Here is a 20,452-nt window from a genome sequence, read left to right on the forward strand (position 1 = left end):
AAATTTCAGGGAGAGCCTAGGTGGCTTAGTCAGTTAAGCATCCAACTCTTGACTTCAGCTCAGGTTGTATCTCAGGCTTGTGAGATTCAGCCCCGTCCTGGGCTGGCAGGGAATCTATTTGAGACTCCCTCCCTCCCTCCTCTACCCTCTACCCCCATGCATGCTCTCTCTCTCTAAAATAAATAAATAAATCTTAAATATAACAAAAATACAAAATAAATATTCAAGTTAACTAAAGGGAAGTTTCCCCTAATTTTTTTTATATTCAGGAAATATCTCTCTGTCCACCCATCAAGAATGGTAGGCAATGCTAGACTAGATGACCCTTAAGGGTCCTTTCTTGAAATCTAAGATATTGAGGATATATAACCCAAGTAGGTCCTTCAAGAAAAAGAAAAAAAAAATCACTCCAAAGTTCTACATGAGAAGTTTTGCTTATTCAAAAAATATCAAGTGTCAGTTATGTTCCTGGAAGTGTTCTAGATGTTCAGAATAAATAAAAAATATGAAATCTCTAGGCTATGGAGCATACCTCATAGTGGGAGATGCAGGCAATAATCAACCAATCAAAGTATCAGATAATGTTAAATACTTAGAATACATTACATATGAATTACATGAAGATTTCTATAGTAGTGGCTAGACCAACTTCATATTTACTATTGCTTGAGAATGTGGGAAATACGCATGGGATACTCACCTGCAAGAAGAAAAAATTGCACTTTCTCAGTGGATTTACTTAACTCCAAAACTTTTTTACAAATGACTATTTCAACTTCTAAAGAATCAAGAGGATATTTTAATGCCTGTTAAGCATGAATACATGCTATAGCCTTTCTAAAGCCCCCAATCAAATATCTCCATCTATGTAGACTTAATCACTCATTATGCCTGTCATTTAATTCTCTTTTGCCCATCTCAAAAATGGGAAAACCAGGGGCACCTGGGTGGCTCAGCCGGTTAAGCATCTGCCTTTGGCTCAGGTCATGATCCCAGGGTCCTGGGATGGAGTCCCGCATCGGGCTCCCCTGCTCAGTGGGAAGTCTGCTTCTCCCTCTGCCTCTCCCCCTGCTCGTGCTCTCCCCCCCCAGTAAATAAATAAAAACTAAAGTGGCTCTACTGTACAACGATTCAAGGAATAACTAAAATTCTTTAAAAAAACTTTTAGGTGTGAAGCTCAGGTCCTTCGATATCGCAAGTTTTATTTTCTGAGTTTGTAACACATGTAACCAGGCTTGGACAACTTTAAAAATATGTATTATATCCAGATCGAAGTTTTGGAGGCTGCTGAACATAACACACAGGAAGCCCACAAATCTGAAATCTTCTCTTTAATAATGTTTTCAGATCAATGATTTTTATTGCTTTATTATTCTGTCTTTTGTAAACAATTCTAACTAGGTATATGAAGGGGAACCCATAAATGAAAGTGGAGAACAAAATAAAACTTCAAATAATGGAGGAGGTTTAGGGAAAAAAATGAGAGCTATTTCCTGGACAATGAAGAAAAAAGTGGGTAAAAAGTACATCAAAGCCCTTTCTGAGGAAAAGGTAAATATACTCTGCTAATCATTTGTATTTTTCTATTAATTTTTTTCTTAAAATAGTCAACAGATTCTTCTCCTAGATAAAGAATTACTTGGTCCTTTAGGAAGGACTTCAAAATCTATTTTCTCCCTCAGAAGTTAGATGGAAAAAAACCATTATGACTCCTATGTTAATAGAGGAAATGGAGGCTCAGAAAGATCACACATGTAGCATATGAAGAACGGTATGTCATATGTTGTAACAAACATCAGTACTTCATTTCTTTTCATTGCCAAATAATATTCCATTTTACACATAAACAACATTTTATTTTTCCTTTCATCAGTTGATGGACATTTGAGTTGTTTTCACTTTCTGGCTATTGTAAATAATGCTGCCATAAATATTTATGAGTTTTTGTGTGGAAATATTCTTTTGTTTCTCTTGGGTATATGGTAACTATCTGATATTTTGAGAAATTGGCAACCTGCTTCCCAAAGCAGTTGCATCATTTTACATTTCCACTAGCAATGTGTGACAGTTCCGGTTTCTCCACATGCTTGCCAACACTTGTTACTGTCTTTTCGATGCTAGCCTTCCTGGTGGGTGTGAAGTGGAATTTCAATGTGGCTTTGATTTGCTCTTCCCTGATGACTAATGATGCTGAGAACCTTGTCGTATTCTTATGAGCCATTTGTATATCTTCTTTAAAGAAATGTTTACTCAGGGACACCTGGATGGCTCAGTCGAGTTAGTGTCTGCCTTCGGCTCAGGTCACGATCCCGGGATCCTAGGATGGAGCCCTGCATCAGGCTCCCTGTTCAGCAGGGAGCATGCTTCTCTCTCTCCCTCTGCCTGAAGTTCCCCCTGCTTGTGCTCTCTCTTGCTCTCTCTCTTAGTCAAATAAATAAATAAAATCTTTAAAAAAAATTAAAAAAAAAGAAATGTTTACTCAAATCTTTTGACCATTTTTTAATTGGGTTATTTGGGGTTTTTTTTATTGTTGACTTTTAAGCTTTTGAAAAATATATCCTGGAGGCAAGTACCTTATCAGATATATGATTTGCAATACTATATATTTTCTCCCATTCTGTGGACTGTATTTTCACTTTTTTGATGGTATCATTTGCAGCACAGATGTTTATAATCTGATATAACCCAATTTATCTATTTTTTTGTCATTTAACTTTTAATATTGCAATTAAAAAACTACTGTTTAACTTAAGGTCACAAAGATTTACTCCTGTGCTTTCTTCCAAGAGTTTACAGCTGTAGCTCTTAAATTTTGGTGTATGATCTACTAATTTTTTTATGGAGTGTAGTAGGAGTCCATCTTCATTCTTTTGAATGTGGATATCAAGTTGTCATAACACTAATTTGTTAAAAGGACAATTATTTTACTGTTGTCTTTTCTTCCACCTTTGTTGAAAATCGATTGATAATAAATACATGGTCATAATTATATATGGGTTTATTTCTGACTCTCAATTCTATTACATTGATCTGCAAGTCTTAGTCCATTCTCTTTTTAACCCACTTCAGTAGGACTTCTGTCCCCAATAATTCATTAAAACAGTAATCATAATAGATATTAACCTCTGTGTGGCTGAATTTACTGGTCACTTTTCTTCTTTCATTACTTTTCAACTGTATTTGACACAAGTGATGATTTCAATACATTTGAAACATTCTCTTTTCTTGGTTTCTTCAACTGAGCATTCTTCTGGCTTTCTTTCTTTCTCAGAGTTTCCTTTCTTGGCTTTGGAAAGACTGTCTCTCTAAATATTCAGTCCTTCTGAGGCTTATTCCTAGATGCTGTACTCAGTCTACTCTCCCCCTCAGTGATCTCATCTAGTCTCATCACTTTGTTTTTCTGAAATTAATCTCTAGCTATGATATCTTACCTGTTGTACTTAAACAACCAATTGTGGGAGCGCCTGGGTGGCTCAGTTGGTGTTCAGGTCATGATCGCAGGGTCCTGGGATAGAGCCCAGCATCGGGCTCCCTGCTCAATGGGGAGCCTGCTTCTCCCTCTCCCTCTGTGCTCTCTCTCAAATAAATAAATAAAATCTTAAAAAAAAAAACTAAACATACTTTAAAAAAAAACAACCAATTGTGTATTCAATATCATCATTTATATGTACAATAGGTATCTGGAACCCAATATATTCAAAACTGAATGATTAATTCTCCATGTTCTACAAAAAAAAAATTTCTTGTCCAGTCTTCCCAGTAGTAATAGACAACATTGCCATAACTCTAGATGGAAAGAAGAAAGAGGAAAGAAAAAAACAGAACAGAGAAGAAAAGGAAAGAGAAGAAGTAAGGTAGGAAGGAAGGAAGTAAAGAAAGAAGAAAGCCCAAGATTCATTCCAAATTCCCTTTTTCTCTCACTTTTCACACCAGTTCATCACCACATCCTCTTGGCTCAAACTCCAAAATCTTATCTAAAACTCCTAATTTTTCTATGTAAACTATTCCTGCTTTAGACCAACCAACCAACCAAGAACAACTTCTCTTGCCGAGACTGCCATAAAACCACCTAATTGGTCATCTTTCTTCCACTCTTTCCTCCATAAAAGCCATTCTCCACACAGAAGCCGGAAGGATCTAAAGTGGAATTCAGAACACATCATGCCCCTTGTTTAAAATTTTACAATGCCTTCACAATGCCTTTCCTTACTATAGTATGTTCATTCCAGTTCTCTGAGAAGCAGGTCCTAAGAAAGCAATGGACACACCAAAGATTATTGGGGAAAATGAATGTGAAGGATAGAGAAAGAAGAACTGGATAAGGAAAGCCTTCAGACAACAGTGCAAGTCTGAAACTTGTGAAAGGAGAGGAAGAAAGTGTTAGCCAGATTGGCAGATAGTCCTTGAACCAGTTTTCAATTAAAGGAGCCCTGTATCCCACCAGAATGGACTCAAATGGTATCCCCACTGTTTCAGTCATTGGCAGAGAGCATGGCCTCCATGCAGACACCATGGTGGATTCAGTAGCTGGGGCTGTCAGTAAAGAAGGGTCTCGCAGCAAAAGATCTGAGTGACACATTTCCATGACCACTACACTTGGTCTATAAAGCTCTTCCTGATCTGACTCCAGTGTACTTCTCTTTGCTCATTTTCTTTATTTTTTTTAATTTTTTTTAAGATTTTATTTATTTATTTGAGAGAGAGAATGAGAGATAGAAAGAGAGCATGAGAGGGGGGAGGGTCAGAGGGAGAAGCAGACTCCCCGCTGAGCAGGGAGCCTGATGCGGGACTCGATCCCAGGACTCCAGGATCATGACCTGAGCCAAAGGCAGTCACTTAACCAACTGAGCCACCCAGGAGCCCTCTGAGCTCATTTTCTAACACTATCCTCGCTCTCACTCAGCTCCAGCTACATTGGCCTGGTCTTCCCGCTCACAACCCAAGCTAATTCTGAGTTATTTTGTTCTTGCTATTCTTTTTGCTTGGAAAACTGCCTCCAATTCTTTCTACAAGTTACATCTTAACATTCAGGTCAAGAAGTCAGAGCATATATTACCCTACAGAAGAGGTCTTTGGAGGCTACTCCATCGAAATCAGCCAATCTTCCCCTAACCCTAATCCAGTAGCTAATCCCCTCACATCACTGTTTTATTTCCTTCATAGCACTTATTCCCTGAAATTTTCTTTTGTGTTTTGTTTACACACAAACACTAAACACAAACACACACACAAACCCTAACACACTAAAATGTATCTCATTAGAGTAGGGACCATATTATCTTGTTTACTATGGTATCCCCAGTTCCCAAAAACAGCGCCAGGAACTTACAAGGTGTTCTCTAAACTTGTGTTGAATGACTGAACAAATGAATAAAGGAATGGATAAGAGCAGAGAATCAAACTGAGTATGTATCATATATGTATTCTGAAGTTTTATCGATGTTTAGAAATGCTCATAAATGAGGAATATTGAATTACATTTTGATGAATATTAAGAAATTTATAGGTTTTGTCCAAACTATCTAAATACAGAAGACATTTGAGATGTTTTCAAGCAGATGTAATTTGTTTTCAAATTGTCTGTCTTTTTATGCAGGCTTTGCTTTTCACTTGACTAGGTGTGCAAGCTCGGTATGACGATTTGTAAAGCTTCTTAGATAAGCTTCACTTTAGAATTGCAAAATGTGCATGTTTTATTCATATCTAGTGATCTGGTAGGGTGCAAATAACTGACATGAAACAACGATGCAGAATTTAAACTTGTAATATCAGATCTCAAAGGATTAGTAAGGGTGATAAATAGATGATAAGGAGAACATGAAGAAATTAAAGTGCTTAAACAGATAAAGCATAGATGTTAATAAATCTAACATTTCTGATTAAGTAGTCCAATATGATAGTCATCCTAATTTACAAAATGAACTATTATAATTTCATTTGAATTCCATAATGTGGAATGTTTCATCTAAAGAATTTTTCCAAGCATAACGTGTTTTGCTCGAAATTGAACTAAAGATTAATGACCCTCATATTTTATGCCGATGTATTCCTAAGTATTTTATTGCTAAAATATGTCTTGTTTGTTAAATCAAGTGGATATCTCCATGGATATCAGTTCTCTGCACTTAACCTCTGATATGTTTTTTCTGAAGGATGAGGAAGATGGAGAGGGTGCCCTCCCATATCGGAACAGTGACCCAATGATTGGATCTCACACAGAGAAGGTCTCCCTCAAAGCCAGTGACTCCATGGATAGTCTCTTCAGTGGGCGGAGTTCATCAAGTAAGCCTATAGAATAAGGGACAAGATCCTTACTGGGAGGGCTAAGTTAATTAAAAACAGCAGATTTTAACTATAGAGAACAAACTTGATGGTTACCAGAGGGGAGGTAGGTGGGGAGATGGGTGACATGGGTGATGGAGACTAAAGAGTACAGTTACCATGATGAGCACTGTGTAAATGTACTGAAGTGTTGAATCACTATACTACACACCTGAAACTGATATAACACTGTTATGTTAATAATACTGGAATTAAAAAAAGAGAGAGAGAGAGAGAGAAACAAATTCAAATGAAAACCAGTAATAACAGATTGGCTTCTCTGGGGCTTATCAAATTAGCAAAAAGTTTCCAGCTACTTGATAAGAGAAATAGTGAAAATGTAGGATTGCTGAATCGGTAGAGCTGCTGGTGTTTAAAATGGGGATACACAAAATATTCGACAGAATTATGTATTATTTTGAAACTTTTAACACTGTAGTTGGCAGAACTCTTGGGGATATGCTTCAAAAAGATCATGTTGGGTGACTAAAATCTGCATCCCTAAAATAAAAATGTTTGCTTAGGAGAACTAGCATTATCTTGAGTCAAAATTTTTAAAATGACTTGACGTATTCAGATAAATGAAATCCCGTTCTGTCTCTTCTTCCTTCCCTCCCTTTTTATTCCTTTTTTCCCTCCCTCCTTTCCTTTCTTTCTTCTCTTTTTTCCCTTCTCCTGTCCTCACTTTTTCCCTTCCTTTCTGTTCCTTTTTGCCTTAAGTATTCTGAAAAGAGCAGGACGTATGCATCAATTCCCACATTTACTTTTTAGGTGTCCGTCCAGCATTAGTGAGTCAAGAATGAAATACTAATGTAAATACTAAATAGAAAGAATATCACCAGGTGACAGAAAGGAAGCAGCATGTGTTCAACAGGATTTTCCAAAATCATTGTTTCCAAGAAGGAAGTCGTTCAGGTTTCAGTCACATAGCCTGCTACAATATTTGGATGAAACTACTGAAACTGCAGGGCACCTTATAACTTTTTTATGTGTACACTGTTATACATTCCTCTGATCTTTTCAGGGCTTTTAAATGTTTTCTTTTTTTGCAAAGTTTATTTTCCATTTCCTTTTTAATCAACTGCTTCTGTTATTTGAAGATAGATTGCAAAGACCAGATGTTTTAGATATCCTGAATTTTATTCCTACTTTTCCTATGGGCTGAAGAAGAGTTATTTTGTGGAAAAAAAAAAAAAAACTAATGTAGAAACATTTGAAGGATATATTTTTGCAATGTGTGAAATTCAGATTTCATTACTATTCACTTCTGCTGGAAGTTTTAAAATTCTCAATTGTATTGCTGAATGTGGGTAGAATTTTACTAACTGGAATGTACCATGAAAAGCCAGCACCAGGGGTGGCCATGGAAGGGAAGGTGTAAGGAGACGGTGGCCCACTTCTCTATTGTCCTACACAAATTAGTTTCTTAGTTACATGCAACTCACCCTTTCTTACAATGGTTCATATTCGATATAGAACATCTCTAAGGTTCTTTACCTTATTTCCATAATTATTTGAATAAATAGCAGAGAAACCAGGGCTGTTTCATCTTTGAACAGAGCACTGCAAGGCCACACTGAAGGAGACAGTGAAAGTAGTGGAGAGTGGTGAGAGTGGTGGAGAAACCGAGAATTACTTCCACTGGGAGCCATTCTTGCCCCCGTCCTGCAGGCAGCAAAAATGGAATCTTTTTCTTTTTTTCCCTTGAGGTTCAAACTCAGAAGGGAAAAGGACCAGAGAACAAGGATTTGGAACAATTTTAAAAGCCCACTTTAGAAAGTTTAGAACCACTTGGGAGTACAGACACTGGAACACACTTTCTCTTTCCTTCACATTCACACAACAAGCAAAAGTGCTACCTTTTATGCATAGAGATGTTGTTTCAAAATGGCTTTTGGTACAGAATAGGATGTTTGGGAGAGCATTCTAGCTACATTGTGGTAAGTATAGGGAACCCTGTAGTCTTATGCTTTGACCATTTGTGATCAGTAGCACATAAAGGTCCAACTGTTGCTATAGGTTTTTATCTTTGTTTACAGGTACAAAATTAATTGTCTGGCCTGTATAGGGAGTTAAGTCTGTATCGTCTGCCTCTTTAGCAAGTGTTCAATGCTCAAAACACTGTGCTACTGGATCAGATCACAGAGACTGTAGTGAGAGGGTGTTTGGGTTAGTGGTTGAGGAAAGAATGGTCAGATTGGCTGGAGGAAGTTCAGAAATGGCTCAGAGGACAGAGGTCAATGATGGAGAGTGACTGGGAGGCAGAAAAAATAGGAATCCATCACTTAGAACCCCCTCAAAAGGTTGGCATCCAGTGCTTCAGCATTATCCCTGCTTAGCTCTATCCAGATGATGGTTCAGAATGTTATGAACCTTCAGTGAGAACTGTTAACCTCTGCTTTGCTTTCATCAGGTGGAATAACAAGCTGTTCAGATGGTACAAGTAACCGGGATAGCTTTCGACTTGATGATGATGGCCCCTACTCTGGACCATTCTGTGGCCGTGCCAGAGTACATACAGATTTTACACCAAGCCCCTATGACACTGACTCCCTCAAAATCAAGGTGTGTGCACATCATATCTGCATTCTGTATGGTTTATCTAGCGCTGGTTGTATGATCTGTGTCAGGAAGTACAAGCAGTGGGGGGGGGGGGGGGGCGGTGCGCGGCGAGTGTGTTCTTCCCAGCAGTAGAACTGAGGACGGGGTTACTGTGGCAAGAATTTGAACAAAATACATGAGGTGGGAGAGGGGAATCAGATTCTGTTGGGGCTACAGCATAAGTTGCTGTTATGGAGATAATGCAGAATCCGAGCCTATCAGGGGAGGAGAAATTGTCTACATTTTTCTGAAAACCAAAAGCCTCACAGGTGGAGGTGCCCAGCTCTGCCTGATACTTGCTGGAGTTAAAAGGAGAGAGAGAAAAGATGGTGATATTAGGCAAGAGCCCCTCACAGCAACTCCCTTGGGAACCAGACTTGGTTGGGCAACTTCGGTACCTAAGTTAGTTGCTACAAATAACCAGACATCTTTCTCCCAGTGATATTCCCTCCTGAATTCCCTCTTCTTAACCCTTATTCTCTGTATTCATTTTCTATTGCTGTGGAACAAATTTCCACAAACTCAGGGACTTTAAACAACACAAATGTATTACCTCACAGTTCTATAGGTCAAACATTTGGTCATGGCCCAACTGCATTCCCTGCTTAAGGTCTCACTGGGCTAAAATCCAGGTGACAGCTGGAGCTGTAATCTCCCTGGGGCTCAGGTCCTCTTCCAAGGCAGAGGTTGCAGGACTGAGACTCCTGCTTTCTTGCTGGATATTGTCTGGGAGTCACTCTCGGGCCCTTGAGGTTGCCAGCCGTGGTCCTCTCTACAACATGGCAGTTTGCTCCGTCAAAGCCTGCAGGGGAAGAGCTCACTCATGTTTCAAATCTCTTTAAAAGCTCCTACCTGATAAAGTCAGAAACACCCAGATAATCTCCCTCTTAATTACAACATTAACTAATTTGGGACATTAATTACATCTGCATAGTCCCTTGCACCATAAAATACAACATAATCATGGGTGTGAAATCCATCGCTTTCATAGTCCTACTCACACTAGAGGGGAGGTGCTGTTGCAATCGTACAAATAGAAGGTTTGGTGCTAAAGTATTTTATACATGTTAAATTATTCCTTTTAGTAACACAAACTGATATAGCTAAAAGGACAGAAATTATGACTTTTCTATACTATCAACACCAAGCCAATGTTAACCAGCAATTATAAGTTATGAAGTATTGATGTTATTATTTAATATTCAAGACACTCTGCTCTTCTCTTTATCCCCTCTATTGTAACAAACCAGAGTAAGCTCAGCGGGAGAATGAGGAGAACATTATTTTCCATAGTTAGCTCCTTAGTCGTTTCTATGAAATGATTTGAAGTCTAAGTTAAAGTTTTGGGGAAAGAATATTTGTAGCCTAGTAACCATTGTTGGGGGAAGGTGCAGAAGGGAACAAATTGAACACATTTTGACTCAGGAGAGCTTTTCACCTTCCCTTTAATACCATACCAGTGCCCCACCACTTATGCTGTCTAAGGTGCTATTTGGAGAGCTCTTGTAGGACACAGTAAGAATCCCCCAGTCACCACTGAGGATTGAATGCTATCCTTTATATCAAGGGTCTTATCCATAATGAAATTGGGTCTTTGCTTGGTGACCTGTGGGCGTTCCTAGAACGTATACTTTTATAAGTTTAGAGGATAATAGGAAGGATGCAGCACAGAGCTCCCATGCTTAGAAACTTCCCCCAGAGCTTCTGGGGATTTTCTAGGTCTGTTTAGCTGATCCCATCTAGCCCAGGATTTGATTCCCCATGGTTAAAGGCAGGAAGAACCAGATGAACAGCTCACAAGGTCAGACAAGCAGATGATCACAAATCAGAAAGATCAAATCTTTTAATCACATTGACAATGTGTGTTTTAGATGGAAGAATACACATTCATAGAACATGGGGAAAAAACATTTTTAGTAGCAGACTTATTGTTTTGTTTGTTTGAGGGTAGTCCCCATATCAGAATCTATAATGTCCTCTCCGGGGTAGAAATTTGTAAGTCTCAAAGGAGGAAATGCGACTTTTAAATGTAGGCACTGTATTTGTGTAGAAATCAATTTTCTTTACAAAGTACCCCTGGGGGTTTTCTAATCTTGCCAGTAACTGGCACCCTGCAGCCAATCAGTCTTAGATATGAATGAAGAAAAAGACCAACTGGTTTGTCCATCCTAATGTGCTTCATTCATATTTCAATCCAAACTCTGTTGTGAAGCTCAATCTAAGTATTATCTTCTCTAAAATAATTCAGTAGCATAATTTATCCTTAGTGCACACACACATACTTTTGTTACATATTTAGATATATGAAGCTCTTAACAGTTTCACGATTTTAGATGAATGCAATACTTTAGATGGTTTTTTACTGTAGATAAATTTTTCAGATGAACTAGAAGCATGGACAGAGACTTCTTTTTCTTTCCCTTCCCCGTTTGAGAGCCCCTCCAGGAATGATGGCTTGAGCTTTGCTATATATCTATTGCTTTGACAAGATGAATGAAGAAAGCATCATTTTTTGAGTTCAGACAACTGACTGCCATGAGTTTGAGAAGTTATTTAATGTTTGCATTTCTTTTCCATAATATTTAGAGTTACAAAGATACCTTGTATATGTACTTAAGAAGTGTGTCATGGGCATAAAATGACTCACTGTATGCAAAAGTACTTTGTAAATTCCACTGTGCCCCACAATTATAAGTTCATAAATTGATATACCAAAAACATAAAGATGTCATCAAATGCATGTAGGAGCTTTTCTTCAAGCTTGTTGAAGTGTTTTTCATTATTACTAGCAAAGAGTTCCCTTGAACTTTTTAAAAGAAATTTTCTCTTAGATTTATTTCGGTTATCAGTAACCTCCCTTATCATATTCCCTCATTATTCTAATTTTCTATGATTCCATTCTTTCTACTAATTGGCATAGCACCAAAGTCCTCTGAAAACTCATTGGTGTGTTTCTTTGTCTTTAGAAAGGAGACATCATAGACATTATCTGCAAAACGCCAATGGGGATGTGGACAGGAATGTTGAACAATAAGGTGGGAAACTTCAAATTTATTTATGTGGATGTCATCTCCGAAGAGGAAGCAGCCCCCAAGAAAATAAAGGCACACCGAAAGAGTGGAAAGGAAAAACCCAAGACTCTGCAGGAGTTCTTAGAGAGGATTCAACTTCAGGTTAGCAAGCCTGTGACCTATTTGATTCTGGTGGCCTCTGGATGGAATAATTGAGAATGGATCAGTGTTGGTACAGCGGTAAAAAAAAAATATATAGGACTTACAGCAAAGAAAAATCTGTTTTCCAAGAAGACTTCTTATTTCTCCTTTATTACTTTTATTACACAAGGACAGGTCTTGTTATAACCTCCCTTGGACTAAACTCTAATGGTACTTAGCAGTGACAGTAGAGATTAATGTTGAGAAAGTGCAGTGAAAAATGAAAAATAACTAGGAGAATAAAAGGTCCAGAGAAAACATGGAAATGAGAATGATAAAGAGAGTATGAAGAGTAAAGGTAAAAATCCAGAGAATTGAAAGGAAACAGGGAAAGAAAATTACACTTTCTGTATGGCAGAGATCAAAAGCAAGTCAAGAGAAGATAACTAAATATAACTGTTTCAAAAGCAATTTCTTAGGAAATAGTAATCATTAAGCCCCCATGATGATTATGTTAAGGAAACTGTATTGTCTATATTTATAATCCAATTCTTTTCTTGTTATATTAGCAAAATTTTTATGAAATCTCTACCTTGTTAAATGGTGTATACATACAATTTACCTAGCCTCACTCAATTTACTGTTTTGCAACCCATTTCTAATATTAATGCAGCAGTACTTTGATAGTTTTCAAAATTCATCAAGGCAATAGCCAATTAAACTTTCCTTAACTGTTTCTCCTGAATTATCTAGTTATACTCCTGTCTGTAGACACACTACGTAGGCCCTCTTATATTACTTTTGGTGCCCCCCAAATGTGGTACTGCTTGGATGAAGTACAAAGTTTAAACCCTGCTTCTTCTTTTTGTTTGCTCTGTGACCTATGAGAAAACCAAGGTCTAAGGAAGTGAAATAACTTACTCAAGAACCCACAATTAGATGATTATGTCAGAATAGGGATTTTGGTTTCTCTGTTCTAATTCAGTGCTCCTTCTAAGAGACATTATTTTTAAAAGAAGTGGTACTTTTTCTTTCTCTCTCTCTCTCTCTCTTTTTTTTAAAGGGGCTGGTAGTTATTCCTAATTACTTAAAACTTTTATGCTTCCTCTTACTCAGTTTTGGTAACCAAACTAAGGTTACTGAAATTATGATCAGGTAAAATGGAAGGAAGTTTTGAGGAAGCTGTAAAGCCTTCAGCTTCACTTTGCATTTTTATTCTGTTACAGAGAACAAAGGTTACATAAATGACATACAGACTCAGAAATCAGAAGCCTATGAATTTTAAATTAATATATATTGATGCAAATGATGGACAAACTATACATGCTGAGAAAAGAAAACAATACTTTTCCTCACCACAGTGCTTTTATGCTTAATAAAAACTTTTAATTAAATAGAAAGTCTGGAATTCCTTAGGTTTATATAATGACTTTCACCAAATGCTGTCTATTTTTCATGCCTGTTTCAAATTCATTTTTTAAACTACCCCAAGAAGTTAGTGAGGGTAAATTATTTTTGCAAGACAGCAAACAAGATGTAGATTCAGAAATATTACTATAATTACTCTTTTAGAGGCATTTTATTGATAGACGTAAGGACACGCTAGCTTTGTCAATTGAACTATTTGAGAAGTGAAAAAGTGCCAAATGGGATGAATGATCCAGCTATTTAATTGATCCATGATTTAGCACTGCACGGCTTAACGTAATTATTTCTTCTTTACATCTGTCCTTCCAGAAGGTGAGAATTCTCCAACATACTCTTTTAAATGCCCTAGAGTTCATATGTGGAGAACTAGTACAAAGGAAAGTTAAGCAAAAGTTCTATCGGTGCCTTTGGTTTCCATACGCACTTCTACACTTTCTTTAAATCTAAAGAGAACTAAAAATAAAATATTTGAATCTGACTAGTTTATATTATACATATTTTTTCTCCCCCATAGGAATATACCTCAACACTTTTGCTCAATGGTTATGAGACCCTAGAAGATTTAAAGGATATAAGAGAGAGTCATCTCATTGAATTAAACATTAAAAACCCAGAAGACAGGATGAGATTACTATCAGCTGCTGAAAATCTCCTTGATGAAGAAAGTAAGTGTGCACACCTACTTTTCTCCCTAGCTGAAAAATCACAGTTCAATGTAAATGGCATAATTATTAAAAACAAAGCCCCAGTTTTATTTACAGAGAATCCTATAAAGCATTCTTTCCCATAAAATAAGTATTTTCTTATTTATTTAGAAACAACAACTCTGGTCAGGTCTATAATTAGGAAGAGGACTTTTTTCCCTTATTGGACTCAGAAAATGAAAGGACTTTTCTGGGCATCTCATTTAGATTCTGCAGAGCTATTAATTTACACACAAGTGGAGGTCTGCATTCCCAAAGACTGAGGGAGTTAGAGACAAATATTTAGTGACAGCATGAGCCATTAGTGAGAAATGTCATATGCAACTTCTGTAGAACAGCACCGAGCATGGCTCTAAGCTAATGAGCCTTCGCGCCGCACAGGAAAATTCATTTCATTACCATATAGTCACATCTTGTGTGTGTTTATAGTATTCTTTCAAAATGTTATATAGCTTGCAAAAATATTCAGCACTCACTTTTATTATCTGAGATGGTTCTCTGTATTTGTAAGTATAAACTGAAGATGGAGTAATGCATGCACATTCACTTACCAACTGGGTTTGTAAAGATAGGATAGCTTTTGTTTCTACAGTTGCCCAATCTGAACGCTCTTCTTACTAAATCTGGTCAGGCTTCTGAAACCCTGAGCTCGGGACGTACCAAACTCCACAAGGAATATTTTCTAAGGAAGAAAGAGGGATGTAGCGACTTTTAAAGATGAAAAAGAACTCAGATCATCTAATCCAACTTTCTCTTTCAAAAGTAATACTGCTGGGCGCCTGGGTGGCTCAGTTGTTAAGCGTCTGCCTTCGGCTCGGGTCGTGATCCCGGGGTCCTGGGATCGAGTCCCGCATCGGGCTCCCTGCTCAGCGGGAAGCCTGCCTCTCCCTCTCCCACTCCCCCTGCTCGTGTTCCTGCTCTCGCTGTCTCTCTCTGTCCAATAAATAAATAAAATCTTAAAAAACAAAAAAAAAAAAAACAAAAGTAATATTGCTCATAATCATTAGCTACTTTTTTTTGAACCTGTTCTCGGAGTAAAACTTTGAGCCAAGATCTTTACATTTATTATCTTCTTTAATACACTCCACAGTTTTGTGAGTCAGAGAGTACTGTCCCGTGTTTATAATGAGAAATGGAGAGATAAGTAACTTGTCCAAGCTCACACACATAGTAAATTATGGAGAGCCAGGGCCAGTGTTTGTGATGCTACTCTACTTTCTACAAGTAACAGCCCAGATGGAGAGCAAGGAGGAAAGTTGTATTTAGGACCCAGGCCTCCTGACTGTCTCGTAGTAGGTTTCCTGTATCCTGTCTCATATGCTCTAAAATGGGCATAGTTACACAGCACGTGTTTATACACTGGCCTTTTATCTCGTAGGAATAAATTTACTTTTTTAGAAACTGCATCTCACTTTATTCTTACTTACTGTCTTGCGTTTGCATAGATCTTCCTCCTTTTTCAAAGAGCTTTCACATGTAAGACTAATTTGACACCTCCAGAATTTATTTCCTCTTAGGCCCAGGTATTTATATGCATCCTTTGAAACTGTGGGGGCTAGGAGAAGGGGATGAGGTCACAAAGGCAGACAAAGATCAACTTTAAGAAAGTAGCCAATTTACTCAATAGTACAAGCCAAAACAAAACTGATCCATGTAAACTGATGAGGCAATATCTCTGGGGTAAATGAGGCAGTTTCTTTCACATCTTGTCATTTCTAAACATGGCTCCTCACTAAATAATGTGAGGCTAAGAAACAGATTCTGTAGATTTCTTGGAATTGATAATGTTCAGTATCGTTGTCAATACCCTCCAGAATAATTTGATGTTGAAGTAGTGGGAGGGAAAAGGTATTTTTTGAGCACTTGTAAACACATTGCTTTTCTTCTGTAATACCATCCATATAGGTATTTTGTCCATTCCACAGATGAGAAAACATTTCAGAGATGAATTTTAAAAAGGCCAAAAACAGCTAGATAAGTAGCAGAGCTGAAGTTTTAATCAAAGGCAGCGTGCTATAAAAATCCAAGTTCTTTCTTCCACACATGCAAACTGGTAAATATAGAAAGAACAATGAATATCTGAAAATTGAAGTTTTCTACTATGCCAATTTTCTCAGGAGCTTCAGTTCAGTTTTCCATCTCAGAAAGTGGAAGTTAATACGTAAGTGAGAACAGAAACCTTGCAACAACATTACTGCCTGAAAGGTGCAAGACAGCTATGGCCGCATTGCAACAGGACTGGTGAATAGGAAGGGCAAGAGAGCCTGGATGAGAAAGGTTTTTAGCCATAAAACAGTGCTCCGTCTGGACCCACGGCGGGAAGATCGGTCCAGCGCTGTGGCTTGGGCCATGTATGGTGTCCACTTAACCGCTTCATTTCACCCCCCCTCCTCCCCCCTCTAGTTTCTATGTTAATGAAAGAATAATGATGTATAGATAACATTGTATGAGAGCTAGGTGCAATTTGAAAAACCATCTGACGCAAATGCTTCCTTTGCAAGATGGGGAAAGTAAAACCAGAGAAGTTAAGTAGCTTTCTCAAGGTCACAAATCTAAACCCAGTCTCCCACATCTATTAGAAACACATCCTACTATGCCCTGGAAACAAAACACAGTATCTCCAAAGCATGATATAAAAAAGTAAAAATCCCCCAAATTATTTCCCTTATAAGACTTTAGAAAATGGTATGTGAAGGTCACTAAAAGTTGATCATTTAATAAGAACCAGTAATGTACAAATATACACACACAAAGCCAAATTTTGGGGGGTGAAAAATATTTTAAAAAATGCCGATGCAACCAGTGTTTGTTGTTAACACACAGCCCTGAGATTTTTCTTATTTTAATCTTATGGTCTAAAGTAGTACTAGAATATACATGTCAAAAAGATGCATATTACATGTTAGGCTATTCTGACTGAAAGCTATTTATCTTATATGAAACTGCTTTGCTCAAGAAATAAAGAAGAATGACTTCTATTTGTTGATAAGATGGTGAGTTCTGATGATTCGGCACCATGCTGCTGCATGCATGCTTATTTTTATCTATTCTCTACTCTGTGAATCATATCTCCTACAACCATGCTAAAGATTAAATGCACAACCTTCATGTACCTTGAAAGATAAAGACCTTGAATATATGGTTATATAAAACTAAGATATTATTAAAAACAAATGCATGTCACAGTCATAGGTTAAAAACAGGGGTGTGTGTGTGTGTGTGTGTGTGTGTGTGTGTGTGTGTGTGTGTGTGTGTGTAAGAACGGAGCATGCAAATTGGCCAGGATTTTATGTATGCATTTTATCTTGATCACTGAATACAGTCAGTTTGCGGAATGTCGATAAAATTCCTAATTTAAAACCTCAATGCTTCTTCGATCGGGAACTGGAAAGTTTTGCTTTACTAACCCTTCATTATAAAAATCAAGGAGAGTGGACACCTGTGTGAAGAACAAGAGTTAAAACTTTGAGAGGAAAGAGGAAAAACCACAAGCCACATGTGAGCCTTTAATGTATCTAAAGGGCCCAAGAGGACGGCGGAGTGGGAGAGGGACAAAAACAGAAATCGAATACTTAGAGCAAGCAATTTTCCTTTTCTCTTAGGCCAAAATAGATAGCACTGTACCCACTCTGACCCTGAACATGTAAACTGGATTAACACTTTTTAGGTCACCGCTTGACAGGAGGTAAAGGTGTTTCTCCTACAAGCTGATAGAAGGGCTGGGTGAGTGGTGGTAGCGCTGATTACAGGATTACCTCTGGAGGAGGCTAACAACTTTGGGGTTCTGCAATCCCGCCAAGGCCAATACCGAGATGTTCTGAATTTGCTCCCGTGTTGCCTTAGAACTGAGCAGAATTAGGTCACTGGCTCCCTCAGCTGGGAATCTAGATAAGGTTAGAAGGAGAAGAAAAATTGGAGTGAGACTCGGCTTTTGAAGGAGCAAAAGAATTATTTGGTGCACATTAGGACTGCTCTCTTTCTCATCTGAATTTTAAAATGGTTTCTTTGCTTTGAATAAAGATTCCCAGTAAGAATAGAGAATGTGTGTGTGTGTGTGTGTGTGTGTGTGTGTGCGCGCGCGCGTGCGCGCGTGTGCATGTGTTTGTTGTTCATAAACACAACCTTCAGGACCCCTTTGCTTGCTAATAAATGCTTCTTGCAAATAATCAGAGTTAACTGCTATTCATAGTAAATATTTTCTCTTTATTCTGAACTTGTTCCTCTTTTCCCACATTTAGAGGCACTTTGATGTGTCTTAAAAGTGTGATGAGAATGTGTACTATTGTCCTCAGGGAAAATGGGTGATGGAAATAGCTTGTTCTCCGTATAAGCACAGGAATAATTACATTTTAAATTGGAGGGAAAAGATAAAGAAAAAAAAAAAAAACTTAGTAACTGAATAGGCAAACTGTCCTAGAAGCTGTGTATCATATATTTTAGATAACTGCAACCTCTGTTGGCAGTGCTCAGTGAAGAGGAAAGGGGGAAGGGTGGGTTGTGCGCCAGGCTGTTGGCACCAGCTGTGGTCACAGCAGCTCCACATTGCTCAACTATCCCCAGTTGTGCCTTCCTGCCTGCCTACGTGCCCAAAACGACGCAGAGCAAGAGGCAAGTCCCAGCCAGGAGCCTGGAACATGAGCTGCCGGCAGGGGAGATTTGTAGTTAATGCCAAGCAGCAGTCCAGCAGTCGGTCTGACAGCGTGCCAGGGTAGCCTGGTGCCCTAGCCCCTGACATGCATGCCTGGTGTTTCCAACCCACCTGCTGTATGATTTGAATCTAGACTCAAGAAAGGTATAGCTTTTCAGAAATACAGGTTAACCATCCACATATACACAGTAGAGAAGGCACATGGGCATCTCTGACTTTTATGTATTTATAAATATATTTAATATATATTTCTAGTTATAGCTGTTTAGCTTTATGCAATTCAATTTCTTCAGATTTCTTGTTGGTTTTACCACCTCCCCCCAAAGATTTAATTTATGATTGATGCCATATTCCATATAATAAAAAAACAATAAAATGAAATGTAAACATTTTTGGTCTTCTATCAGAGAACAGTGCCCAGAGGAGAGAGTCCATAGAATTTTCACCTCAGTCACCTAAGGCACTTGTAATGTACTTGTTTTTATATTGCACTATGATTGTATACTAGGCATGAATTTGTATGATTACCCTGGTCAAAGAAGACAGAATCCTCTAATACCGTATGCCTTTCCTAAAGCCCCTAGTTCTGTGCTCTGCACTGAGTAGATGGTTTACAGATACTTGCAGAATGAAAAACAAAAACAATAACAATAAAACAACAAATGCTTGTAGAATGAGGAAATAAAGAGACTTGTAAATCATAAGGAAACTTTTTTCTGATTATAAAACTTTAAGTCCCTAGCAATCCCACCTCACAGATAGAAGTGTTTGCAGTAGGCAGATGCATCCGGATCCTCAGCATCTGGGTGCTGCTGAGCGATTAGATCTCAGATGAGGGTGCCTCTGCCCTTACTGAGGCAGTCAGCAGGGTGCAAGGGGAGGTTGCTGTGAATGTGAGTGCAAAGATTCACTGCGTGGCCCACATCTCATCAGAAGGTAGACTACGCCGTTAAGATGCAAAGAGAGATGTGCAAAAAGAGGGAGCATCATTTCAACTCCTATTCTCTCACGGCTTCAGGAAAACAAGAGTAACTGGTTGTTATTCCATGAAGGGATTCCTGTTTTCCATTTGTTGTTTTTCCAAATGTAGGTTAGTATTCAAATGACATGATTACCAAAAAGTTATTGTTATAAAACTAACATGTTCAGGTAATTTAAGGATGTGCTTAAAATGAAATCAGAAATAACTAAGAGTTTTGCCATATTGTCTACCGAATGTTCCTCCTTGGACAACACTGCCTCTGGACAAATAAACACAGCCGTAGATACCTGGAGAATGCCCGAGTTTTGTTCTGAGTGACTCAAATGGGACTCCAACATGAAGTTGAGGTTTTGAGCCATCCTCAGAGAGGATGACATAGCTTGGTTTTTCCTCTTTGGAGATGGCACCAGGAGAGAAAAAGGGACAATAATTCAAAGAGCCAAGAGGTATCTTCATTTGAATTTCAACGAAATTTCTTATTTGATCTTTAGTTGCTACTTCCTTTAATTAATCTAAACATCACATTCTTTTTATTAAAAAAAATTGCTTATTGAACACTTTCATTGGCCAGGCATTTTCTTATGCCCTGTAGATTGCATTATTTTATAGTACCCAA

The 20,452-nt window shown here is 38.1% G+C and overlaps 1 protein-coding gene across 3 annotated transcripts in view; it reads left to right on the forward strand.

Moving 5' to 3' along the window:
- Nucleotides 1-20,452, forward strand: part of SAMSN1 (SAM domain, SH3 domain and nuclear localization signals 1) — an 83,100-nt gene that overhangs the window by 54,871 nt on the left and 7,777 nt on the right. For 2 of the 3 annotated variants that reach the window (XM_088024229.1, XM_088024225.1), the window contains exons 3-7: nt 1,402-1,551; nt 6,153-6,282; nt 8,735-8,886; nt 11,889-12,095; nt 14,017-14,167. In XM_088024229.1, coding sequence (XP_087880355.1) covers nt 1,402-1,551; nt 6,153-6,282; nt 8,735-8,886; nt 11,889-12,095; nt 14,017-14,167 — 790 coding nt within the window. The remainder of the gene's footprint in view (nt 1-1,401; nt 1,552-6,152; nt 6,283-8,734; nt 8,887-11,888; nt 12,096-14,016; nt 14,168-20,452) is intronic. The other variant, XM_088024228.1, reaches the window with a different exon arrangement.

This window comes from Eumetopias jubatus, unplaced genomic scaffold (genome assembly GCF_037043125.1).
Source record: "Eumetopias jubatus isolate StellerSeaLion01/CBP00866 unplaced genomic scaffold, mEumJub1_p1.0 scaffold_1, whole genome shotgun sequence".
NCBI lineage: Eukaryota > Metazoa > Chordata > Mammalia > Carnivora > Otariidae > Eumetopias > Eumetopias jubatus.